This window comes from Vigna angularis, chromosome 2, assembly GCF_016808095.1.
Source record: "Vigna angularis cultivar LongXiaoDou No.4 chromosome 2, ASM1680809v1, whole genome shotgun sequence".
In the NCBI taxonomy this organism is placed as follows: Eukaryota; Viridiplantae; Streptophyta; class Magnoliopsida; order Fabales; family Fabaceae; genus Vigna; species Vigna angularis.
The window spans coordinates 20,529,173-20,556,370 of NC_068971.1; the positions used below are offsets into that span (position 1 = coordinate 20,529,173).

At 36.8% G+C, this 27,198-nt stretch overlaps 1 protein-coding gene across 3 annotated transcripts; it reads left to right on the forward strand.

Moving 5' to 3' along the window:
• The first annotated feature begins 1,795 nt into the window (after positions 1-1,795).
• Positions 1,796-27,198, forward strand: LOC108329787 (uncharacterized). Of its 3 annotated transcripts, none has more exons than XM_017564168.2 (10): positions 1,796-2,033; positions 2,170-2,290; positions 5,077-5,176; positions 20,985-21,128; positions 22,848-22,906; positions 24,577-24,644; positions 24,725-24,776; positions 25,395-25,568; positions 25,672-26,271; positions 26,758-27,198. In XM_017564168.2, exons 2-10 carry the CDS (start codon positions 2,186-2,188, stop codon positions 26,971-26,973), a joined length of 1,518 nt encoding a protein of 505 aa, XP_017419657.1. In that variant the 5' UTR covers positions 1,796-2,033; positions 2,170-2,185; the 3' UTR covers positions 26,974-27,198. The 3 variants fall into 3 exon arrangements, with proteins under 3 accessions (XP_017419657.1, XP_017419655.1, XP_017419658.1); XM_017564166.2 differs by having other exon boundaries at positions 1,797-2,033; positions 2,182-2,290; XM_017564169.2 differs by lacking the exons at positions 1,796-2,033; positions 5,077-5,176 and having other exon boundaries at positions 2,182-2,290.

Here is a 27,198-nt window from a genome sequence, read left to right on the forward strand (position 1 = left end):
ATCAAAGACACAGGAAGATGAGATCCAACATCAACGAAAACCACCACAAAAGATTGTCTACGATTGACCAAGGATGAGAAAGAACAACACCGCGACAAAGTGAGGAGGATTTGGGGAGGAAGCTGCGGGTTTGGGTTTCAGGAGGCCCGAGGGATGCCTCCTTTGGGGTGTAGGGTTTTGCTTTTAAGGGAGTTACTTCCTCCACCACCACACATTGCTCGCTGCACCTCCCTATTTCATTTTTGCCCTTCAATTAACGGATATCAACATTCGTGCACGCATATCAACGTCTGTGTACGAATATCAAGTTTTGCAAAACTTTCTCAGTAGCATGTGATGCGGAGGCAGCATGGCCACTAGATAGTGCATCAAGAGTTATCTCCAAACCTTAATAAGTGCTTTTAGAGTAGTTAAGGACTTTGGAAATATCTCGAAACCTAATGCTATGCAACATGCTCCTATGGAACTTTTGTATAAAACCTTTTCATGGTGGATTTTTTAACAGTAAAACCTTAATAAGTGCTAACTAATATGGATATGAAAAATATAATTAAGAGGACAAATTCTATAATTATGTTCTTAACAAAGATTATTGGATATTTTGCACATTAAACAAATTTTTAGACAGATATCATTGTGTTATAATTTGGAAAATTTCCAAGAGATAAAAAACTATAATTTAGGGTGACAGAGACATTGTTGATTTCAACGGGTATATTTGCCATATGAATGCGCCAATGCAGAGAGAGAAAGAAAGAGATTGTTGAGGAAAAATGGAGGTGAAGGAAACTCGTTGCAATAAGATTGTGGAGAGGTATAGGATATTTTTGGAATAAAAAAAAAAGTAAAGTGTTGGGAGCACATGGGATGGTGGACGGAGCAACACCCTACTTTTAAATGTTGTAGATTTTCGAAAAAGTTATTATATGTTGATGTGTTGTAGATTTTCGAAAAGTTATTATAGATATTTTGAAGGTGCAAAATGAGAATGGGAAGTATAAAAAAAAGAGCTCTTAATTTAGGAATTCAAACATGAAATAAAATAAAATAAAATATAATATTTGTAAATATAATAATCTTGCATCAATTAAAAATTAAAAATAATTTAAATATATATTTCTTTTTAATCTTTTAAAAATAATTTAAATCTTTTAAAAATAATCTTTTAAAACCCATGTTCACTGATCTTGGCATCCTTGAGACCCATGTTCTATGTTTTTACATTTTTGTATTCTCAATCCAAGCATTTAATCATTGGATTAGACTGGCTTGTATGGCATATTAGTTTCGTTGGTTCGTCTTGGATAATGATTTGTTTACGGGTTTGTAAGTTAGTCTATGTAAACAAAATTTTTAAAAAGTAAATATATACAAATATTGTAATAATAATTTTATTTTAATATTTCACATCTTTGTCCCACTTCATTAATCTACCATTAATTAATAATAAAATTGAGAAAAAAAAACCTAAATAAACATAAGATTATCCACATTAAATAAATATATCAAAATTAAATCTTTTATGAATAAGAAAACATAAAATAAATTATTATCTAAGTCATTAAAATCTTAAGCAATAAATAAGAATAAAATAAGATTAATACAATATTATTTTACAAAAAATTGGTAATAAAATAATGCTGTTTTTTTCATACTTTTTTCGGCAAAATCATTGTTAGTTAGAAATTTAACTGATAGATAACATGATGTTAAAATTTATAATAAATTGTAAAAAAAAAAGGTAACAAAATTCGTCGAAAGAAGATTAGTGAGAGATGAAGCGTGAATTTAACTCCAAGTTCTTAACAAAGAAAAAAGAAAAGCAAAATCACGTTTCATTTGCAGCAACGCCGCAATTAAGCGCTTCACATTTTTCTACTTTAACGCGATTTTACAGTGTATCGACGTGGGTTCGATTCGAAAGCAGTTCGCATAGCCCCTCCCATGGTTTGAAATCCAGTTCCGAAAATATCAAACCCTGTGTTCTTCCTTCTTCTTGTATTCCACCATTTCTCTTTTCACACAATGAACAGGTATGAATGTTTTTTTTTCGAATATTTTCAATCACTCTTGTTTCTTCGTTTGCTAGCATGGGAATGTGGTTTATAGTGTTTATTGTGGTTTTCTATCTTCCTATTTGAGCTTCCGTTTTGGGCTTTGACTCTGTAGCTGATGTAATAGGGTGATGAAGAAGACTATTTCAAGCGTCTGCGCCCTCAAAATTCCAAGAAAGTATTTTTGTACTGAGGGTGTGAAAGTTGCTGGTTCCGCTATTGGAGAGGCGTCCAATGTAAGCATACAGCATAGCATTGTCAATAATTATATTTTTCTAGTTGTTTATTGTGTGTGTGTACGAAATTGAATTCATTTACATAGTGTTAGAGCAATACGGGGATAGTTATTTTTGAAATAGATTTTGGAAAATACAAATTTTAGCTATATAATTTGATCAAACGGACTTGATTCTTGTGTTTCTAAATTGTCCATTTGGTGTGGACATGCTTGAAGATTGTAACCCTGTCTTGTTGATACAGCTTCATGTTTCTTCTTTGGAAGATTCCTTTAATATTCATTGAAAGGTGCAACCTAGTTCCTTTAATACTTCTAGGGAACAATCACATATTGTGGGCTAGACTTACTTAAGACCTTCGGTAGTGATGGGATACTTTGATGGCATTTTGATGAACTTTCAGGTGATTATCAGTTTCGGATTGTGATTTTATAGTCACTGTTTTACACAATCTGGTTGGGATTTGAGTTTGACATAATTGTTTTGAATAATATTTTGAAAAGTTTCGAGCAATATATTTGGTATTTGTCTTTTATTATAACTGAAAATTGAGTATTTCCAGGAGAACCAATTTTGATCTTAATGGAAATTCAGATTTGAATTACATTAAAACTGCTGAGAAACAATTGGGATCTCAAGGATCATGTCTGGGACAAAATAGAAGGTAGGGCTGCAAATATTTTTTTGTTTTTATCAATAATCAACGTCCAAAAATGTACTATAGAAGACTATCTTTGACCAGAATATTTATTTACTAAGTAGTCAAGATTGTGCTATAGTTGCAGTAGCACTGTGGAGGAGTAGTGGGAGCAGCCCTAGACTTCTATGTGATTCAAATAATGGTGTGGAGCCGTTTTCAGTACTGCTCATAGTGGCTAAAACAATGGTCTTTTTAGGCTATAGTAGCGTCACCTTGATGGTTCTTAAAACCCCATTTTTACCACTATAGTAATATTTGTTTAAGGGTTCTGGGTTGAATTGTGATTTCTCCCCTATTTTCTGGTGTTTTGCTTCAGAAACAAACATCGGATTTGAAAGCCTCTTCCTTGGCCATTCCACGAAAATTACCTCTGCTCATTTACACTGTATATAACATTTTTTTTTCCATTGTTCTGATCTATCTTATTTCTCTAAACTTCCCAGTTCACATTCTTCTCATATTAATTTAATTTGTGGTGTTCGTTTTCGTTTGTCATATTTCATTCTTTTGACTAAATTACATGTTCCTAGATGGAAAGTGATCGTCTTGGTAAACTGTGACTTATATGTGTAGTCTAAATTTTAGTTTTTATTAAAATGTTTAATATAGAGGTCATCTCACTATCCTCTATCCTACTGTTGCCTGCTGCTGTATTGTTAATTATTAATACCATAAAGACGCAATACCCTTTGGTTTGGGTAATAAAATAGAAAGGCAGCATACAACGTTCCTTTCAATCCTCTCACTTATGCTGCAAGCTCTTGTTTCAAGTAGCAAATTTACAAACAGAAAGGAAAAACACCAAGATAACAAAGCTCTTCCCATCTCCTTCTACAAGCATCTCTGGCAACTAGTACTCCACTTGACTAAGAAAACCTTTCAATGCTGACCATGAACATTTCAAGCACTGAGAAGATTCAAATGTCTTTAGCCTTTCTCATCATTGGTTGCCGCAGCTCCCAAGCTGGTCTCCAGTTCACATCACTGTAATACCCAGAAACCCATCCAAAGATCCTCTATTAGTACTCTAAATCTTCAAATCACAACTAAAAGCAAGATCTCTCAACCAAATTTCTTGGCAATGACCCCTTACCCACTCAGGGAATGTTTATTTAGGTATTGGTAGCACTGATTTTGAGAGAATTGATTAGGCTAAACAAATTGATTCGCATTTGGAAATGATAGTTTAGAAGTATGTTAACGCTGAAGTGTTATCACCATTTATATATTAACATAGATAATATTATTATATATGTTCTGTGGGTCCCACGCCTAGAATAAATACTTGTCAACATAAAAGCTAAAAGAATTTGCTTATCCAAGAAATTCTGCTCACTGTAGAATAGATTTGGAGAATTCCCAATGTTCTTCAGAATCTAGGCTGCCCCATTTTCTGAGGAAACAGCCATTTGGATTTTTCCACATAGGTATTCACTAGGTCGAATCTTGCTATATTCATGACTACTTGGTTACAATCTATGATGTTAATCAAGTATCTTGCTCAACCATCGTGTTTGCTCAACTCATTTGAAGCCACATCAACTACAAACCAGAAGGAAACACCAAAGTTGAGCAACTTACCATCGCTCCCCCATGCGAGGAGCTCTCTGCTTTAACACCAATCTGTATCATTATTAAGTTGGGCAACTACCCTTATTCATGTGATCCATAAACTCTATGAATTAACTCAGACTGGAATCATTTTTTTGTTGGGCAACTTGTCCTTTCTTCCTTGAACAACAAGCTCTTTGGCTAAATCAATCGCATCAAAGGAGAAATTGTGACATGATTCTTTTCTTTTATTAAGTTGAGGAGGATTGTAGATGAGTAGCATTATATCTTTAATTTATATCTTTTACCTTAAGTTTTACTTCTAGTAGTTTATTCTTGTTACATTGATTAAAGTAATGACTGTGATTACTCAGTCCTCAATTTCTTTGTAATCTTTGTCAATTATCATCACATATCCCGTACTCACACCTTTATTCATTTTCACATTACTATATTAGTTTATATTGAAAGATAATCATTTCCACTATGGAATATCAAATGAAAATGCCCTATTCATATTCTTGAAAATTTGCAGGAGCATGAGAAGAAGCACATTGTTAGCAAAATTATTCCACAGTATGATATTGCTATTGTTGGAGGAGGGATGGTTGGCATGGCTCTTGCTTGTTTCTTAGGTGGGTAATAATCTGCATGGAGATGGGTGTGTCTAAGTCATGTTTTGTGGGAAATCAAATAGTATTTTAGGAAAGAATAAATTAGGAAATTTGTGTATTTCATAACAAGTATATATTTTATTGTAATCGGTACAGATTTGAATAAATAGGGACAATCCCATAAATCAAGGGATTCTAGAATAGAATATAGTTATTATATTTCCTAAAATAGCTTAGGTCTCCCGTATATATCTTGTATGATCTCTTTGTAATAAAATCATCAATTTCCATTTAACCTAATTTCCACATGGTATCAGAGCCATGGTTAGAGCCTATCCTAGCGAGTTCTAAGTGGGCATTCTATTCTTCTATTCCACCCGCTATCGGGCCGTTATCGGACCACCCAATTTCTACTATCACGTACGAGATGTCTATACCTCGGCGTGAAGGGGTGTATTGGAAGTCCCACATCGACTAGAGATAAGGTCAATTCTTAGTTTATAAGTGGATGCAAACCTCACCCTACAAGCTGGTTTTGTGGGGTTGAGTTAGGCTTAAAACCCACTACTAACATGGTATCAGAGCCGATGGTTGGTGTTGGTGACCAAGGCTCAGACGAGGGTAATGATCCCTATATCGAAAGTCTTCTTGGCAAGGGTTCCAGGAAAGCGAGACCCGTTAAGATGAACGGCGGTATAGAGGGCAACTCGTGATTGAAGGGGATGCTTCCGCTGAAAGTTTATAAGTGGGAAGACCCATTAACTCATTGCCTTAAGGTTTTGGGTAAAGAGTGGTGTCAACTACTTATAAGGTTGGACTCACATCTCATTGCTCACTGACTTCCCGGTCAAAAACCTCCCCCTTGATACTTCCAAAATAGTGTTCCAAAAAATCTCTGGGGGGAAGCTGTTCTTACAGCAACACAGTCTTAGGATCAAAAAGCCCTATGGAAGCTTTGTCGTCTTTCTATCCAAACCTATCCACTACAAATAATCTTAAACCAAGAGTTTTTGGGTGCATCTCATATGTCCATATTCATAATACAGACAGGGGGAAACTTGATCCTAGAGCCTTAAAGTGTGTCTTTGTTGGTTACTCACTCACTCAGAAAGGGTATAAATGCTACCACCCCCCATCCAAAAAATTCTTTGTGTCTAGGGATGTTACCTTCAATGAACAAGAGGGCTATTTCCATCAACCTTATCTTCCGGGGGAGAGTTTCAGGGAAGATAAGGAAAGTAGTAATTCTGGTTTTCCCATTCTTCCAGACCTGATATTTGAACCTAAACTAGATCAAATTGAAGTTGTACCAAGTGAAATAGGTCAAGAAAGTGAAATTAATTGTGAAGCTGATCAAGGAGATGTTGAAGCTGGAAAATTTGGTAAGAAGCTGGTATACTCAAGGAAGACTAAGGCCATTCCAGGATCAAGCAATGTTCAAGAATCCAACTCAAATCCACAAAAAGAGGTAACAATTTTTTCTCCAGCTGTGCAGGCTGAAATTGAAACCCAAAATGATCTTGAAATTGAAACCCAAAATGATCTTGACCTCCCAATTGCCATTAGAAAAGGGCCAAGAAAATGCACCAAACAGCCACTCTACCCTCTCTCAAATTACCTGTCCTTTGAAAATCTCTCTCCTACCCATAAAGCCTTCCTAGTAAACCTAAACACTACACTCCTACCTAATACCCTATCTGAGGCATTGTCTGACAGAAAATGGAGGCAAGCCATGGATGTAGAGATGGAGGCGTTAGAGAAGAACAACACCTGGGAGTTAGTCACCTTACCAATAGGAAAGAGGCCAGTTGGATGTAAGTGGGTTTATACAGTGAAATACAAGGCTGATGGATCAATTGAGAGATATAAGGCAAGACTAGTTGCCAAAGGGTTCACCCAAACCTATGGAGTTGATTATTTGGAGACCTTTGCTCCGGTTGCCAAAATGAACACAGTTAGGGTGATATTGTCTCTTGCTGCCAATTATGGCTGGAACTTGGAACAATTTGATGTTAAGAATGCTTTCCTACATGGAGACCTTGAAGAAGAAATTTATATGGAGATACCTCCGGGATACGGTAGAGACGTTGTTACCAACACTGTTTGCAAGCTGAAAAAGGCATTATATGGGCTAAAACAGTCCCCCCGTGCTTGGTTTGGCAGGTTTACTAAAGTTATGACAGGTCTAGGTTACAAACAAAGCCAAGGGGACCATACTTTGTTCTTTAAACATTCCAAGTCAGGGGGAGTAACAATATTATTGGTGTATGTGGATGACATAATATTAACTGGAGATGATAAAGAAGAGCAGCGATTGTTGAGCCAATGCTTGGGCAAGGAATTTGAGATCAAGACCTTGGGAAAACTAAAATATTTTTTGGGAATTGAAGTTGCCCACTCCAAGAAAGGGATATTTATATCCCAGCAGAAGTATATCACTAATTTGCTCAAGGAAACTGGCAAGGCAGCGTGCAAACCTGCTAGTACCCCATTAGAACCAAACATAAAGCTTGGAAATGCAGAAGAAGATGTTGCTGTTGAAAAAGAGATGTACCAGCGATTAGTGGGCAGACTTATATATTTGTCTCATACCAGGCCAGATATTGCCTATGCAGTGAGTTTAATTAGCCAATTTATGCATAGCCCAAAGGAGACCCATTTACAAGCTGCCCACAGAATTTTACAGTACCTTAAAGGAACTCCAGGAAGAGGGATTCTATTCAAAAGGAATGGTAATGTGAAGCTTGAAGCCTATACTGATGCTGATTATGCAGGGTCAATTGTGGATAGGAGGTCAACTACAGGATATTGCACCTTTCTTGGAGGAAATCTTGTGACTTGGAGAAGCAAAAAGCAGGGTGTTGTAGTGGCTCGGTCCAGTGCTGAAGCGGAATTCCGAGCCATGGCACAAGGTATATGTGAGTTGCTATGGCTTAAAATCATCTTAGAAGACTTGAGGATAAAATGGGAAGAACCTATGAAGCTCTATTGTGATAATAAGTCAGCAATCAGCATAGCCCACAACCCAGTGCAGCATGATAGAACAAAGCATATTGAAGTAGACAGACACTTCATCAAAGAAAAGCTTGATAGTGGCTTGATATGCACTCCATATGTGTCCTCTCAAGATCAAATTGCACACATTCTTACCAAGGGGCTGGGCTGCCACAATTTTGAGAAGATTGTATCCAAGCTGGGAATGGAAAACATCTATTCACCAGTTTGAGGGGGAGTGTGGGAAATCAAATAGTATTTTAGGAAAGAATAAATTAGGAAATTTGTGTATTTCATAACAAGTATATATTTTATTGTAATCGGTACAGATTTGAATAAATAGGGACAATCCCATAAATCAAGGGATTCTAGAATAGAATATAGTTATTATATTTCCTAAAATAGCTTAGGTCTCCCGTATATATCTTGTATGATCTCTTTGTAATAAAATCATCAATTTCCATTTAACCTAATTTCCAGATGTTTTTTGTAGATTCTGTTAGAAATATGCAGCCGAGTGTTTTGTTATCGGACAATAACTAGGAGCGGGTGAATTGGTTTTACATTAACCATAACTTCTTTTTAGAAAATTTTCCCTTTTTAAAAGAAAAATTAACTTCACGCTACAAAAAATCACTTCATATTAAAGCAAGTAAATAAAAGAGTATGATGAAAGAGAAGCTTGCACAAGTGATTCTTATACTGGTTTAGATCAAAAGATCATACGTCTACTTGTTAATCTCTTTAAAAAGAAGGATTAACCAATAACTAATAATAACCAACAACTTACAAAATAGAGTAAAGAAAGAGGTTTAGGGATAACCTCACTTGACAAACAAGAGATGACAAACACTTCCTTTTTGACACACAAAAGGATGCACAGCTTGACTTGCTAGTGCATATATGTTTTTCTCTTAGACATACTAAGACAAACACTCACTTCTACTACCACAAGATTCACTAGCTCACACTTAAAGCACAAAGTTCAAGTAAGCACTTAGTTCTCAAACCATTTAAGTAACTTTAAAACAGCTCATAAATGAGGTATATATAGGCTCAATTCAAAATTAGTTCAGAAGATGAAGAGTCTTCTTGCAACTGTTGTGGATAATCAATTATCCCAATTGATAATCGATTATCTACAAACCTTTTCAAAAGATAATTTTCCTGAGATAATCAATTATCCCAAGTGATAATCGATTATTTGTGAGTCATTTCAAGAGTTGTTCTTTTGAGATAATCGATTATTCGAAGTGATAATCGATTATTTCATAGAACATTGTCATTTCTGACTTTAACTGGAATAATCAATTATCCCAAGTAATAATTGATTATTCCAATGTGTTTCTGAAATAATGCCTTATTCTTTTAGTTCTTTGTTGTGACCTTGACAAAGTTAAGTCTAAAAAACAATTACAAATAACTTATTACAAAAGCTTTAATTGAATAACAATTTCTCTAATCTTCACATCCAAGGTTAGCTTCATCATCAAAACTCTTTTGACTTCAATTCAACCTTGTTGCTAACAATCTCTTTCTTTTTTGATGATGATAAAAAACACTTGTTTAAAGCTTTTGTAATTACTTGCATATGCACATCTTAGAAAAGAAAATGAAATTAGAGGTATAGATATTGCTTTAACACTTAACCTCTAATATCATTTTCTTTTCTAAGATGTGCATATGGAGGTAATCATAAAAGCTTTAAACAAGTATTTTTCATCATCATAAAAAAGGGGCAGATTGTTATCAACAAGGTTGAATTGAAGTTAAAAGAGTTTTGATGATGAAGCTAACCTTGGGTTTGAAGATTAGAGAAATTGTTATTCAATTAAAACTTTTGTAATAAGTTATTTGTAATTGTAATTTTAGACTTAAGTTTGTCAAGGTCACAAGTTAAAGATAGCTCAAAGAATAAGGCATTATTTCATAAACGCACTAGAATAATCGATTATCACTTGGGATAATCGATTATCCAGTTAAAATTAGAAATGACAATGTTCTTTGGAATAATTGATTATCACTTGAGATAATCGATTATCCCATAAGAACCATTCTTGAAATGGCTCGCAGATAATCTATTATCACATAATTGATTATCTACGACAGTTGTGAGAAGACTCTTGGTCTTTTGACCTATTTTAGAGTTGAGCCTATATATACCTCATTTCTGAGCTCTTTTAAAGTTACTTAAACGGTTTGAGAACTAATTGCTTACTTGAACTCTCTGTGCTTTAAGTGTGAGCTTGTGAATCTTGTGTTAGTAGAAGTGACTGTTTGTCTAAGTGAAAAGCATATCTGCTCTAAAAAGTCAAGCTGCACATCCTTTTGTGTGTTAAAAGGAAGTGTTTGTCATCTCTTGTTTGTCAAGAGAGGTGATCTCTAAACCTCTTCTCTACTCTATTTTAAATTATTGGTTAATCTCTTTTTTAGAGAGATTAACAACTAGATATAGGATCTTTTTTATCTGAACCAGAATAAAAATCACGTGTGCAAACTTCTCTTTTATCATACTCTTTTATTTACCTGCTTTAATTTGAAGTTAATTTTTCTTTAAAAAGGGAAGATTTTCTAAAAAGAAGTTGTGTTTAACGTAAAACCAATTCACCCCTCTTGATTATTGTCCGATAACGAAACATTCTGCTGTGTATTTCTAACAGTTTCTATATTTGTAGATAGACAAGCTTTAACAAAAGTCGTCAACTAATAATGTCTTTATTGAGTTTAACTTTTTTGTCAATTTGCACCTATTTAACCCCTTATCTCAACTCAATTAACTGACTCTAGAATCAGTTCAATTGTCAAATATTTCCGCATAGTTTTTCTGTCTATATTTGTGGTGACTATTGAACTGATTCTAGTTCGGATGCATAAAATATTTGACAATCTGTTACATTATTAATATATGCTTTAATTTGACTTCTGCCTACTTGGATATATCCTTGGTCACTTGTTGTAGCCCGGTTTGGTTGTTGCAAACCACGTCAATGGATTACTTATCACTACTGTATCAATAAAATTGTACTAAGTCGTCACCTGTATTCATTATGAGATATTGTTAAAAGTATTTTATGTTTTTTGTACATCACTTTTAATCATAATTAGATTTTTTTTTCTTCTAAGGTTCGAGGAGAAATTAAAAATGAATGGTTAGGCTTTTAGGATAGTAATTCAGTGCATCTTAATCACCGTAAAGGTAGTATTTGGTAACTCCAGTTTTATCAAAGAGAGCATTATATAGCATGTATTTATCCAAATAGTTGATAGGGCTTTAAAAGTATATGAAAGGAGGAAAAGAAATTAATTAGGTTGTAGGCTGTTAGGCGGTTAGGAGGCTTAGGAGGTCTGTTGGGTGGTTAGTGGTTGGTTAGCAGGAAGGGGTAAGGGGACACGGGTGTCTGGTGACAAACATGTTTTTTCTTTGTATAGACAGAACCATTGCATTCTGTGTGATGGGAGAGTGTTCCCTTGATAGTTTTTGGACAGTGTACTTTGTATTCTTTGTTCTCAAGTATAATAGACAAATTCTTTTCAGTATTCTGGGTGTGTGTGAGTGTGTTTTTGCGTGTGTGGTTGATGCTTAAAGAAATCTATCAAGTGGTCCGACCTCCCGGATCCCTTTGAGAGGAGAACATGATGGAAGGAAGAGTCAATACTTTGGAGGGAAGAGTAAGCTCGGTTGAAAGATCAATGGAAGAACTGAAGGAAGAAACCAGGGAGGTTCACCAAGAACTCAAAGAGTTAACCAGAATCCTAGGAAGAAGAACTAGGAACCAAGACCGGGGTTCTGAGGGGAGTCAAGGGTTAGTGAATGGAGATAGGTTAGGGAAGGAGGACCTAGAGGAAGAACTGGAGGATGATAGGGGCGAAGTACAATGAAACTGGATGAAGCGGGTGGAATTGCCCACCTTTGAAGGGTTGGACCCGATAGGATGGATCTCCAAGGTGGAAAAATTCTTTGACATACAAAATGTCATCAAAGAGAGGATGAGATTGGCCTACATTTGCATGGAGGGTGGTGCAAGCTACTGGTTCAGATTCTGGAAAAAGAAAACCAAGAACCCTTCTTGGGAAGACTTGACAAAGGCTTTAATCAGGAGGTTCGGAGGGAGAGAGATGTTTTGTTTTTGAGAAGTTAGCAACAGTAAGACAAAGGGGGACGGTAGAAGACTATGTTTAGGAGTTTGAAATGCTGGTAGCCCAAACTAAAGAATTAACAAAAGAACAGTTGAGGTATTTCTTTGTTGGGTTGTAGGGAGAAATAAGGAGTCAAATCAGACCCCACAACTCGAGGGATCTGCTGAGAGCTATGGAGATATCCAGAGATGTGGAGGAGGCCAGTAAAGACCCAAGAATGGGTGGAGGAATGTCCAGCAAGAATAACCGGTCATGGGGGAGATACTAAGGGATCTAGAGTTGTGTCCAGAACATAAACGTTTAGGGGTGGTAAGAGTGGATAGGGTACTACAAGAAGTGCGAGTATCGTGAGGAAAGAAGGATCTAATAACACGATGGGGTCCAAAATAGGAAGAAATGCAGCAGGGGAAAATAGGAACCCACGGATTAGGAATCTTCCTTACCCGGAATACATAAGGAGAAGGGAAGAAGGAAGATGTTTCCATTGCGAAGGTCCATACAACCCAGGGCACAAATGTCCAGAGAGGAGTATAAGGGTCTTGATAATGGCTGAAGATGATGAAACTGGGGAAGAAGAGGGAGAAGGAGAAATGGAACAGAAACATATGGAGCTCTCATTCTTTTCAACCGGAGGTGTCACCCAAACTAATACGATGAAATTGCAGGGATGGGTGAAGGGGAAGAAGATACTAGTCCTAATAGATAGGGGAGCCAGTCACACTTTCATTTTAACCAAGTTGGTGGATCAATTGGGTCTAACAATGGAAGAAACGCCTTCCTATAAAGTGTGTCTAGGAGATTGCCAAAGGAAGACAACCCAGGGGTGTTGTAGTGACATATCATTGTGGTTGGAAGGGGCAGAAATCAAGGAGAGATTTTACCTGTTCGAATTAGGAGGAGTGGATCTCATATTGGGGGTGGCTTGGTTAGCTTCATAGGGCGAAGTCAAGATCAACTGGGGAGACCTGACCATGAAATTTGGCCAGAAAAATAAGGAGGTTCTGATCTACACTGGTGTGGAGTTTGGGACAAACAGAATTAGAAGAATGAAGTAAGGGAGTGGCACATTTAACTCACAGTTGGAGGAGATTTTAGTTGAATTTAATGATTTTTAGGGAACCTACCGGTCTTCCTCCTAAAAGGCACCTAGATCACAAGATATCCATCAAGGAAGGGGTGGATCCGGTCAATGTAAGATCATACCGGTACCCACACTTGTTGAAGGCGAAAATAGAAAAACAAGTGACAAAAATGCTGGGAATAGGAATTATCAGACCCAGTAACAGCCCCTACTCCAGCCCTGTTATCTTAGTGAAGATGAGGGATGGCAGCTAGAGGTTCTGTATTGACTATCGGGCTCTAAATAGGGCTACCATCCCTGATAAGTTTCCAATACCGATAATAGAAGAGCTGTTGGATGAGTTGCAAGGGGCAACATATTTTTCTAAGGTGGATTTGAGAGTTGGATATCACCATATACGCATGAAGGAGGAGGACATCCAAAAAACAACCTTTCGAACTCACCAAGGCCACTATGAATTTCTGGTCATGCCATTTGGGTTATCCTATTCCGCATCGACTTTCCAATGTATGATGAACACGGTTTTAAGGCCTTATCTGAGACAGTGCGTCTTAATCTTCTTTGACGACATATTGATATACATAAGACATGGGAAGATCATAAGAATCATCTCAAACAAATGTTGGGGACATTGTGGCAGCAACAATTTTTTGCTAACGAAAAGAAGTGCGAATTTGGGAGGAAACAAATCAGGTATTTGGGCCACGTGATCTCTGGAATGGGGTGGAAATGGACAGTGATAAGGTAGCAACCGTGCTAGATTGGCCCGTACCGAAAAATATCAAAGCTTTGAGAGGGATTTTAGGCCTCACAGGCTATTACAGAAGACTTATTCGAAACTATGGGAAGATAGCTCTCCCCTTAACTGATTTACTGAAGAAGGGGCAATTCAGTTGGTCTCCACAGAGCTCATAAGCTATGCAAGCCTTAAAAGAGGCTATAACCATTGCCCCTATCTTGGCTCTGCCTGACTTCATACAGGCATTCCATGTTGAATGTGATGCCTCTGGTAGAGGAGTGGGTGTTGTTTTGTCACAAAATAAGACACCCATCGCGTATTTTATCAAGGCATTATTAGAGTCATCCCTCTCCAAGTTGATTTAGGAAAAGGAGCTGATGGCCCTAATGCTTGCTATCCAGCATGCTTGCTATCCAGCATTGGAGACCCTACCTTCTTGGCCATAAATTTTTGGTCCATACAGACCAAAGGAGCCTAAGGTACTTGCTGGAACAGAGAATTACAACTCAGAACCAACAAAACTGGTTGGCTAAATTGTTGGGCTATGAATTTAAGATTGTGTATAGAATAGGGGCTTCTAATAAGGTGGTGGATGCTTTGTCCAGGAAAGGGGAGGAGAAGGAGGAAGAGGATATGGAGTTGAGGGTGATTGCCATACCATTCTGGCAGGAGTTTCAGGCAGTGTTGGAAGAAGTAGAGGGTGACAAGATCTTATAAAAAATCAGAGAAGAATTGAGGGCAAACCCAAACTCACATCCAGCTTACACCCTAAAACACGATCACCTCCACTACAAGGGAAGATTGGCTTTGTCAGCCCAGTCCGCATGGATTCCAACGTTATTAGCTGAGTTCCATGCCACACCGACAAAAGGGCATTTGGGGGTCTACAAGACATATCAGAAGGTAGCCCAATCACTGTATTGGATCGGGATGAAGAAAATTGTGACTGATTTTGTGGCGACATGCCTGATTTGCCAGCAACATAAATACTTAGCCTCATCACCTCAAGGACTGATACATCCCTTGCCCATTCCTCAACCAGTGTGGGAGGAAATCAGCATGGACTTCATTGTCCAGTTACCCAAATCCAATGGGTACGATGTAGTGTTTGTTGTGGTAGACCGGCTAAGCAAATATGGTCACTTCATACCCATCAAGCACCTTTACACAACCAAGTCTATAGTAGAGGTATTTGTGAGGGATATAGTCAAACTGCATGAGATACCGACGTCAATAGTCAGTGATCAAGATACTTGAGAATTAAACTATAAAATAAATCTAGAGGGCTTGATTGATCCCTCTCATAATCTTCTATTTATAAGAATAAATTGAAACAAAAGTACATGATAAATAGGGTAACCCTAGACACAATATAATCATGATAAATAGGGTAATCTTAGACACAATATAATCATAATAAATGGGGTAACCCTTGACACAATATAATCATGATAAATAGGGTAACCCTTAACACAATATAATGATGATAAAATAGGATAAATATCCTAACCCTCCTCCTCAAGCTGGAGCATACAAATTGTATGTACCAAGCTTGAAACAAATAAATTCAATCCGAGGACCCCTTAATGACTTGGTCAATACATCTGCGAGTTGATCGTTTGACCCAATAAACTTAGTACATATTTCTTTAGTCAACAACTTTTCACGAACAAAATGACAATCAATTTCTATATGTTTAGTCCTCTCGTGAAACACTGAATTTGATGAAATGTGGAGAGCAACTTGATTGTCGCAATACATCTTTATAGTATGGATGTCAGAATTTAACCTTTTGAAGGAATTGTTTCACCCATATAAGTTCACATGTTAGTGATGTCATTGCCCTATACTCGGCTTCAGCGGTTGATTGAGCTACTACATTCTGTTTCTTACTTTTCCATGAAATAATGTTTTGTCCCAGAAAAACACAATATCCTGTAGTAGACCGTCCATCAATAGGTGAACCTGTCCAATCTGCATCACAATACCCAAAGACCTGAATGTTTCCTTTATCTTCATATAACATCCTTGCCCGGGAGCCTTCTTTACATACCTTAGAATGTGAATGAGAGCATTCCAATGGTCAACACATGGAGCTTGCATAAACTGACTAACCACTCCAACTGCAAAGGATAGATCTGGCCTTGTAATAGTGAGATAAATCAGTTTTCCAACCAGCCTCCTATACCTCTCTGGATTGGAAAATAATTCACCTTCTTCTGTCCTTAATTTCTGGTTTGGGTCCATGGGACTGTCTACTAGTCTATAATCAATCATGCCTGTTTCTTGTAATATATCAAGACCATACTTCCTTTGGGGAGATTACAACTCCATCTTTTGATTGTGCTACTTCAATGCCTAAGAAGTATTTGAGACTTCCAAGATCCTTGGTTTGAAAATGTCTACACAAGTACTCTTTAAGTTGAGATATTCCAACAACATCATTTCCTGTAATGACAATATCATCAACATATACTATTAAGTAAACACATTTCCCGAGAGAAGATGACAGTAAAAAACCGAATGGTCTGCTTCACTGCGTTTTAGCCCAAATTTTTGAACAATGGAGCTAAACTTCCCAAACCAAGCACGTGGGGATTGCTTGAGGCCATATAGAGATCGATGCAATTTGTATATCATACCAGACTCTCCCTAAGCAACAAACCCAGGAGGTTGCTCCATATAAACTTCTTCCTCAAGATCACCATGTAGGAAGGCATTCTTGATATCCAATTGATGAAGTGGCCAGTGACGAATGGCTTCCATGGCAAAGAAGAGGCGAATAGTAGTCATCTTGGCTATAGGAGAGAAAGTGTCACAATAATCAAGACCATAAACCTGAGTGTAACCTTTTGCAACAAGCCGAGCTTTGAGCCGATCAATTTCACCATCAGAGCCGACTTTAAATGCATGCACCCATCGACAACCAACCGCCTTTTTGCCTGGGGAAAGGGCACTAGCTCCCAAGTATTACTGTGGTCAAGAGCCTGCATTTCTGCAATCATAGCTTGTCCCCATCCATGATGATCAAGTGCTTCTTTCACATTTTTGGGTATAACAACAGAGGACACTGAGGATAAAAGAGAAAAATAGGAGGGCGACAATCAATGATAGCTTAGAAAATTATAAATGGGATGAGGGTTTCGAGTGGAACAAGTACCTTTTCTGAGGGCAATAGGCCATGCTGAATCATTTTCACCAGGAGGCGTGGGAGGAGGTGACGAGGGAGAAGAATCTGAAGTAGAAGATTCACCATTGTCTTGGGGAGGTGGATTATCCATTGGGACCCTGTGTGGGATGATCTTAGTATGTGGAGAAACGGGTGTAGAAGGATTGTGATCAAGACTTGGAATGACAGAGACAGTGGAGCTATTTGACTCAGCCATTGGAATAGGAAGGACCTGTTGGAGGATAGAAACATCCTGAACAGATGGAGAGAAGTAAGGAGTCTATTCAAAGAATGTGACATTGGCAGACATGTAATACTTCTTAGTTTCAGAAGAGTAACACCGATATACTTTTTGAAGTCGAGAATAGCCTAAGAAGACACATTTGGGAGCGCGAGCGGAGAGTTTGTCTAGACCTGGAGACATGTCATGAACAAAACATACACAGCCAAACACTCAGGGAGATGTATGAAAGAGAGGATCATTAGGAAACAAAATGGAGAAAGGGACTTTATTATCAAGAGAGGAGGAGGGCAACCGATTAATAAGATAACAGGCAGTTAAGATGGCATCCCCCAGTGATGGACAGGAATATGGGCACCAAGCAAAAGGGTACGAGCAGTTTCAACCAAGTGTCTATTTTTTCGTTCTGCTATACCATTTTGCTGCAGTGTATGAGGACAAGTAGACTAATGTAAGATACCATGGGAACTCAAGATGGCAGAAAAGGAGGATGAGAAATACTCTATTGCATTATCACTTCTTAATATTTTGATTACTTGACCAAATTGATTCTTGATTTCATTAAAAAAGATGTAAAGATAGCTAGCAATTCAGAACAATTTTTCATAAGATAAACCCAAGTACATCTTGAATATTCATCCATAAAGGTAACAAAATATCTAAAATCAAAGGAGGAGATACAACTAGGTCCCCATATATCAGAATGGATGATGGAAAAACTAGAATTACATATTGATTGAGACCTTTTAGGAAAGGAAGATCTAACATGTTTTCCTAATTGACATGACTCACATTCTAAGGTTTGGAGACCACTAAGTTCAGGACACATCTTTTTTAATTTGGACAAATGAGGATGGCCAAGTCGATCATGTAGCACTTTAGGATTAGAAGCAACACAGACGAGATCCAAAATGGTATTATCCGCCAGCTTCATATCCTTCTCTAATTTGTCTCCTTGAACCACGCTCATGTAGAACAAAAGATTTATGATCAAAAGGTTATTGAACAATTTAACATTTTGGTCAACTGGCTTAGGAAAATTAAATTAAAAGGACAATTAGGGACAAAAAGGACTGAGTTGAGATTGAGGGAGGGAGACAAAGAAACATGACCGACTCCTTTGGAGGAAGTTTTAGATCCATTTGCAAGGGTTATGAAATGAGATTTTTCTCGAAAGGAAATAGATGAGAACAAAGAGGTATTACTAGAAATGTGATCAGAAGCACCTGAGTCAATTACCCATGAATTTTGACCTTCCATAGATTGAGAAACGCAGGCTGTTGATGTACTGGGAGATTGACATGGTTGTGCCAAGTTGTTAGACTTTAACCTTAAATATTCTTGATATTCATCCTCAGAAAACATAGAAGTGGAAGTTTCAGTCTTCCAAATATTGGCGGTTTTGGAAGAGAAACCATGTAAGGAATTGCAATTCTCTTGAGTATGACCCATCCTTTTACAATATGTGCATTGAGGACGTCCTCGACCTCCTCGTCCTCCTCCTCTAGTGCCACGTCCTCCACTTCCTCGTGTGGCAACCATGACAGATGGTTCCACTAGTTCATGCGCTTCTTGAGTTTGAGGTACCGGGACACGCAGAAGGCGAGTGGTCAATGTTTCCATGGAGGGGACCTCATGACTAGTTAGAAGTTGATCTCTGAGATGATCAAAATCGGGATGTAGGGCACGAAGGATCAACACCATGTAAAATTTGTCTAGTTTCTTTTTTATATCCTCTGGGTCTGCTTCCAAAAACATCTTGAGTTCTTCGACAGCAGATTAGGCTTCAGCCATGAAGGACACCATATCATGGTCTGCCATTTTAAGAGATGCAAGCTTGTTCGTAAACGTTGAATATCGTTGGCATAAATGCTTTGGGCTTTCTTCCAAAAGAAGTGACAAGTTTTGAAATCCCTCAAAGATACAAGAAGTTTGGGTTCCACTGATTGCCATAACAGGGCACACAACTGGAAATCTGCTTGTTTCCATAATCAGCTTTTTCAGTAGGCACATGGCTTCCATCTCGCTCAAGGTGGTCATAATGCCCTTGGCCAAGGAACCATATTTCAACGGCAGCAGACCATGATAGATAATCTTTTCCATTTAGCTTCTAGGAGGTAATTGATGGACTTCCGGAGAAGGAAAGAGTACTGCCAGATGCCATTTCTGAAGAAGACGAATAGTACCAGCGAGGAACAAGAAAACCCTAAGGTTTTAGACGAACGGAACTGTGACAGTGATGGATGACGGTGGCCGGCGACGGCGGACGGTGGCCGGCGGCGGGCAGCAGCGAACGGTGGCGAGCGATGACGGACTGTGGCACCGGACAGATATTACGAGACAGAAACCAGAGTGGGATCGACCCGCTCTGATACCAACTTGAGAATTAAACTGTAAAATAAATCTAGAGGGCTTGATTGATCCCTCTCATAATCTTCTATTTATAAGAATAAATTGATACAAAAGTACATGATAAATAGGGTAATCCTAGATACAATATAATCATGATAAATAGGATAATCCTAGACACAATATAATCATAATAAATAGGGTAACCCTTGACACAATATAATCATGATAAATTGGGTAACCCTTGACACAATATAATGATGATAAAATAGGATAAATATCCTAATAGAGATCCTACCTTCCTAAGTCTGATTTGGAAAGAGTTGTTCAGACATGGTCTGTTGGGTGGTTAGTGGTTGGTTAGCAGGAAGGGGTAGCTTTATGAGGGGACAAGGGTGTCCGGTGACAGACATGTTTTTGCTTTGTTGTATAGACAGGACCATTGCATCCTGTGTGAAGGAAGAGTGTTCCCTTGATAGTGTTTGGACAGTGTACTCTGTATTCTTTGTTCTCAAGAATAATAAACAGATTCTTTTCAGTATTCTGGGTGCGTGTGAGTGTGTTTTTACGTGTGTGGTTGATTTCTTGCTTAAAGAAATCTATCAATAGTCCATTTATTTGTGATCATTTACAGAGAATAGAGCTCTTCGTTGTTCACTTGTCATTCAAAAGGCTGCCTATTACATTTGAAGGTTGCATTTACAGTTTGCATATATTTGTAACAAATTGTGTTTTCGTTCTCACACTTCAATATTGTATCCTACTATCCTTGTTTTCAACTATTTGTCTCTAATTTGTATTCTTTAATTTGTCATGAAGTGGGCTAAGAATGATAATGGTGAAGAGAAGTATTAAATAATGAGTGCGAGATAGGGGGGAGTGAAAGGTGGAAATAGTAAAATATAAGGTGATGTCAGGAACACTATTAGAGTTTTCTTTTTTTCCTTTTAAAAGCTCTCTCTAGAGGCTTTCTAGAAAAGTGACTATTTCCTTAAAATAAGCTTTTATCCAAATACTAATTAATATTCTCCAGCGTGAGTTATGTTATCGATGATGATGATGATGCTGGAGAGTAATGTGTTATAACTTCAAATCTGATCAATTATTTTGTTCTTCCAGCAAGTATGCCTATGACAAAGCAGTTGAACGTTGCAATTGTTGATAGTAATCCGGCTCTGAGTAGTGGCTTGCACATCAAGAAGGAAGACCCCCCTGATCCAAGAGTCAGTACAGTAACTCCTGCTTCTATATCTGTTCTCCGAGGTATTATGTCTTTAAGGTTTGTTAGTGAATAATCACTGTCGTTGTCGTTTCGAAATCTAATTCTCTCTTTTTATCTTGTTTCTTTGTTAGAAATGGAAAAACTTGTATCAGAGAAAAAGGACAAAAATAAATGTGAAAGATGAGATATTTTACATATTTAAAAGCTTACATTTATGTGTGTGTATGCATACATACATAGACATACTTACACACATATGAACCAATAATATAACATGCCCACTAAATCCTATACCAAAATGGACAGCAATAAACAGAACTCAAAGAGAAGCCATTATCATTATCCTCTCCCATATAAAGTTTATGGAATAAGGACACTATCAAATATGAACGCATTCACCAAATACAGAAAAAAAAAATTCCTCTTTGTTGTAAAATCCTATCTAGTGAACCATGAAAATCCATTTCAAAAGCATGAGGGAACAAAGAGGAACATGTTAAATAATGAATAACGAATACTGAATAGTGCACTTGAAGCAAAGTTCGTTCTGCTATAGAGAATATTTCATAATAAATAAGACACAATTCAAAGGAAGTGGTCTTTTTGTACATTTCATTAAGGCAACTAAAAACCGAAGGAACAACTAATATATATTAAAAATCAGACTCACATCTACAGACATAGCTCATGCTTAGTAATTAGTAAATAATTACCAGTCATTAAATTAGCTATGCAAAATTGTGTAAGAGGATCGAAAAGGGGATACAAAATTGTAACTCAACTCGTAAGAGTTACGAGTATAGGAAATTATATTTGTAGAACTATGCATACATTCAAAATAATATAGATGATAAAAATAACTCTCAAGTCTTAAGTAGTAAGGTCCAATGTATAACATAACTAAAAATTGGTTCAGTTCATAAAATTATGCATAAATAAAACAACTTATAAATTCATAAATGTTTAATACAAGCAAACTATTCAAGGAAATCATTCATATTAAAAGCAAGACGGTGAGCCTCTTCCACGTGATCTTCAATTTCATTAATGTCATCTCCACCACTGGCATCATTATAAAAAATTGTAGGAACCTCTGAATCATCCATAGGTTCATTAGCACCACCACTACTATCTTAATCTCCGACTTCAACTAAGATTGTCACCTTGTTGACTCTAGTGATCAACTGGTCAATGTCTTCATCAAATCCTGGAGAAGTCTAAGAATTAGCTGTATATATATGTGTGTGTACATGCAGACTGATTCTCTTTTCCTATGTGAATTAGATACCACTTAAATGCAGTTTAACTCCTAGGAAGACTATAGGCAAAAAAGAATTGAACCTAAGGCTTGCCCCTGAAATATTTGGAAGAAATGCTGATTTACATCCTGCCCAGATCAGATCAAGGGTGGTGTATTATTTTTTTTCTTTTCTAAATGAGCGAAAGTTTACTACGGTGCTCCTTAGGCTGCATGGGGTTCTGCACTTCGCATCAATGTGACAGGAATTGAACCTATGGCCCTATACCAGCTTTGTGCATATTTATTAATATGCTCTAGCTTGGAGGGGATCTTGACAATTAAGATAAAATATCCTTTATTGTGATTTATAGGCAACAATTGACTTAATATCCTCTAATTATTTGTAATTGATGAAATAAGAGTATGTAAACCATCCTCTATTGGGTAGTAAACACATGGTTTTTAGTATAATTATTACTCTGTTCTTTTTACTTAACAATTACTTTTTGTCTATTTTTAGATGCTGGTGCTTGGAAATATGTTGAGCAAAACAGACATGCTTATTTTAATGTAATGCAGGTAAATTTTTTTTCTCTCTCTCCTATTCACCCTGTTATTATTTTCTCTTGTGAATAGCTCAATAGTGGAAATGGATTCTCTAAGTGCATAGTTATTAGGAGCATATTTAGGAAATTGACACAAATGTTGTGCAAATACCTATAAAGCACAAACAGCTCTGCTGTAGCATGTCGAGTGCCAACACTCATGACACCTGTATGGTACATGTCCAATCCAAAGTATCAAATGCCTTAGCAATATCAATTTTAATTGCTAAATTACTACCAAAACACGGTGAATCATATTTATAGCCTCCACAGCAATGCCAACACAAACTCTCAAATCTGTGGTGCAATAAATTTGATAATTTTCTTTAGATGATATTTGATAAAGCAATAAATGGTTACTTAGATGATATTCATTACTTATCAGAAGTTAGTTGGAAAGTTAAATTACCATGTTGTAACAAGACCAGATATCTACCTTGCTCTGAGCAGAAAAAGCCAATTCCTCAACTCTCAATGTAAATGTCACTAGGATGCTACTATCAATTTACTCCAATCTTTAGAGAGCACTTGGGAGATGAAGGCTTACCATTCGAAGATAAGGAGCATATGGAGATTGGTGGTTAAACAAATGCTGATATTGCAAGCACTCTACTGGATAGACAGTCTACTTTATGATACTCTGTTCTTTTGGGGATAAATGTTCAAATTGTGGAAAAGCAAGAAGCAGACTTGGTTGATGTAATTGCTCACAGATTCAAGATATGTGAATAACAGTCAACGAACTCATGTGACAGCCAGGCGGCACTGCAAATATCTTCAAATCCTATTATTCATGAAAGGACTAAAATCATTGAGGTTGATTGTTATTTTGTTTGGGAGAATGTTGTCTACAAAGATAGCAACAAAATTCATAAAGGGTATGTTTGGACAAGCTTCTCCATAAGGACTTCTAACAAAAAAATAAGAAGAAAAAACTAATGGGTTTTTCCATAAGCTAAAATTAGTCTATTCACAAGTTAAAAATAAAATAAAAAAATAGAGAAGTTATATGAGAGATCATCTACAAGGTAACTTATGCAGAAGTTAATTTCAAATTTTCTTCCAATTTTTCTTTCCTGAAAGTCCTTATGAAAAAGTTCTTCTAAATAGGCCTAAACTCTAATTATCAACTTGTATACATTTTCACAAAGGATCAGAAAGGTCATGTCATGGAGTCCATACTTCTGACAAGCTTGGTGTGTATATCATACACACCAACTTAAGGGGAAATGTTAGAATGTGTTTGGTATTTGTAGTAGAATTTCAAGTATATATAGTGTAATCATCTAGGAATTTAAGATTATTGTGAGATTGAATCCTTGCAATTAATTCCAACACCAATATATACCGACCATGAGTAGACTGTTACAGACACAATGTCAGCCTCAGTTTTATTCTCTAAATTCAAGTATCAGTTGACAGAAGTAACTAAGTCCACATAGTAGGATAAGGATTTGGTGGTGGTGATTATTGAATATAACATTTTATTTACTTTCCTTATCTAAGCCCCTAACGTACTTTACACCATATTTTTTGTGCTTGCCTCGAGACTGGTGATTCTCGTTGTCTTGTGGGTGCATTTTTCTTTCTGCACTTTTACTCTACTATTCAACATTTAATGAATTGTTTTGTATCTCATCACAGGTCTGGGATTATACTGGTTTGGGATATGCTAGATATCATGCACGAGATGTAAATAAAGACTATCTAGGGTAAGTGTGACATGTCATTAAGTAAACCCCTTTTGCAAAAGCAGCTATTCCATTTCTAATTGGAAAACTTGATCACTTAGGTGTGTGGCAGAGAATAAAGTGCTCCACAATGCCTTACTGTCATGTGTAAAGGTATGAATTTTCCTTTTGTGTCTGTGATGTGCATTACGGAATTTACTCGATTAGTAATTTTATGACAAGCATTTAGCCACTTGGACGATTTTTCAAATTGGATGTCTGTTCATTATTTATAATTAAAGCCGATTGGATTTCTCAATCATGCTCCTGTTCTTCAATTCTCTTCTCTCCTGACAAGTTATTCTATTGCACAAAAATGACATTTTTTTTTGTCTAAATGATGTTAAGATGTCCTAGACTGGCTAGGAACATTACCAAAATACTCCTAACAAGACTTGGTTCTATTGATCTAGCATTCGGGGTTGAAGTAGAAACTGAGGAACTTCATCAACTAGAGCGTCTGAACTTTTCTTATTTTGCTTTCACTTGTATTTCAATTCAGAGTGCTAGAATAATCTCTGAATATTACTAGTTATAGTGTTTTGGTTGTTTTTCTAATGGGATGAAATACTGTCATATCCTTGGATGTTTTGCTGGTTCAGATATATGTTGTAATGTTAGGACAATCAAGTCAGTGAATCTAGCTATGTTTTGGCTGCTTACATTTTTTCCCCATTAAGAACATTGCATATTTCGTTATGTACGAGTAAAATTTGTCATTATTCTTGACAGGATTCTGATTTCAAGACAACAATCTATCCTTTGAGATTAAGTTCAATGACTTTGAATACAAGCTCTATGTCTGTAGTGAAGGAGAATACAAAATCCGTAGAACCACCATGTGCTCAAGGGCATGGCGCAAAGCTGCAACTTAGTGATGGAAGTAGCTTATATGCAAAGTTGGTGGTAAACAGTAACAAAATTTTGCTTAACTGCGTTCTGGAGGACAATTAGCAACCCCCTTATTGTTATAAGTTAATGTATATTAATAAAGATGCTTGTTTTGCAGGTTGGCGCTGATGGTGGAAAATCACATGTTAGGGAATTAGCAGGAATCAAAACGACGGGATGGAATTACTCTCAGAATGCAATAATCTGCACAGTAGAGCATACCTCTGAAAATGTATGTGCATGGCAACGTTTTTTACCCACCGGTCCAATTGCTCTTTTACCCATCGGTGATAAGTTTAGCAATATTGTTTGGACCATGAGTCCAGCAGAGTCAAACAGTCGCAAATCAACTACTGAGGAAGAATTTTTAAAGGATGTCAATTATGCTCTAGATTATGGTTATGGACCTCGTCCTACATCAGGCTTATTAGGAACTCGAGACATGTTCTCTTGGTTTAAAATGGATGCAACAGTATCAACTAATGAATTCTTTGAAATTCCTCCAAAAGTGATCAAGTTGGCATCTGAAAGGATGGTGTTCCCTTTGTCTTTACGGCATGCGAATTCCTATGCATCAAAACGCGTGGTTCTTATTGGAGATGCAGCCCACACTGTCCATCCTCTTGCTGGTCAAGGAGTTAATTTGGGTTTTGGAGATGCATTTTCTCTTTCAAGAATTATTGCAGAGGGGATTGCTTTGGGCACTGATATTGGAGAGGTATGTTGTCATATGTGTGCATTGGTGTGCTCCTGGGTGGTATGGTCATTGCTGGTTGGAATCCAGTAGGCTTCCTAGATTATCCCATTCATATATAGCTTTTGCAAAATACATTTTTATATGTACACATTAAATTTTATCAACTTAAATTTCTTTTTTTACAATTTTAAAACTAAATTGAGACTTTTGCACACCCCTTTATTTTGAAGTGTTAAAGTATTAGTGATTTCTTCTGTCAAATTTAAAGTATTAGTAATTTCTACTGTCACCCCTTTTTACGTCTATGAATGTCTAAACTATCTAAAATTTTGTATACAAGATTATTAAGATCATAATACACTATTCAACAATTATATCAGTAAAATGTAATATTTGTAAAAAGTTATTAAATGTGTAAGTTTACCAAAATCTGAGTAACTTTGGAACTACTAATCATTTTGTACATACAAAATTGATATGGTTATTTCTTTGTTTACGCTGCTGCAGGTCAATTTATTAAAGAAGTATGAAGCAGAGAGGAGATCAGCCAATATTATGATGATGGCGATCCTTGATGGCTTCCAAAAGGCCTATTCTGTTGACTTTGGACCTTTTAATATTCTGCGAGCTGCTGCTTTCCATGGGGCAAACTATATATCACCACTCAAAAAAAGTATCATTTCCTATGCTTCAGGAGAGCATAAGTTGCCCATTTTCTTGTGAATACGTAAATGTCAATAATTTTGGCCTACTTAGCAAACTAAGGTTTAGCCAATGGTTCAACACCCCTAAAGTTTTCTTTTCTGCTTTCTTAAATTCTTTTTTGTTTGGGTTAAGCTTGAAAAGTTACACTTCTAAAGTTGTTCTGTGCAACAATGGGTGAAAGATCAATCTTTCTTCTTACTCTACTTTTAATGCTGTAGTAAATATATACTGTTATTGATGATT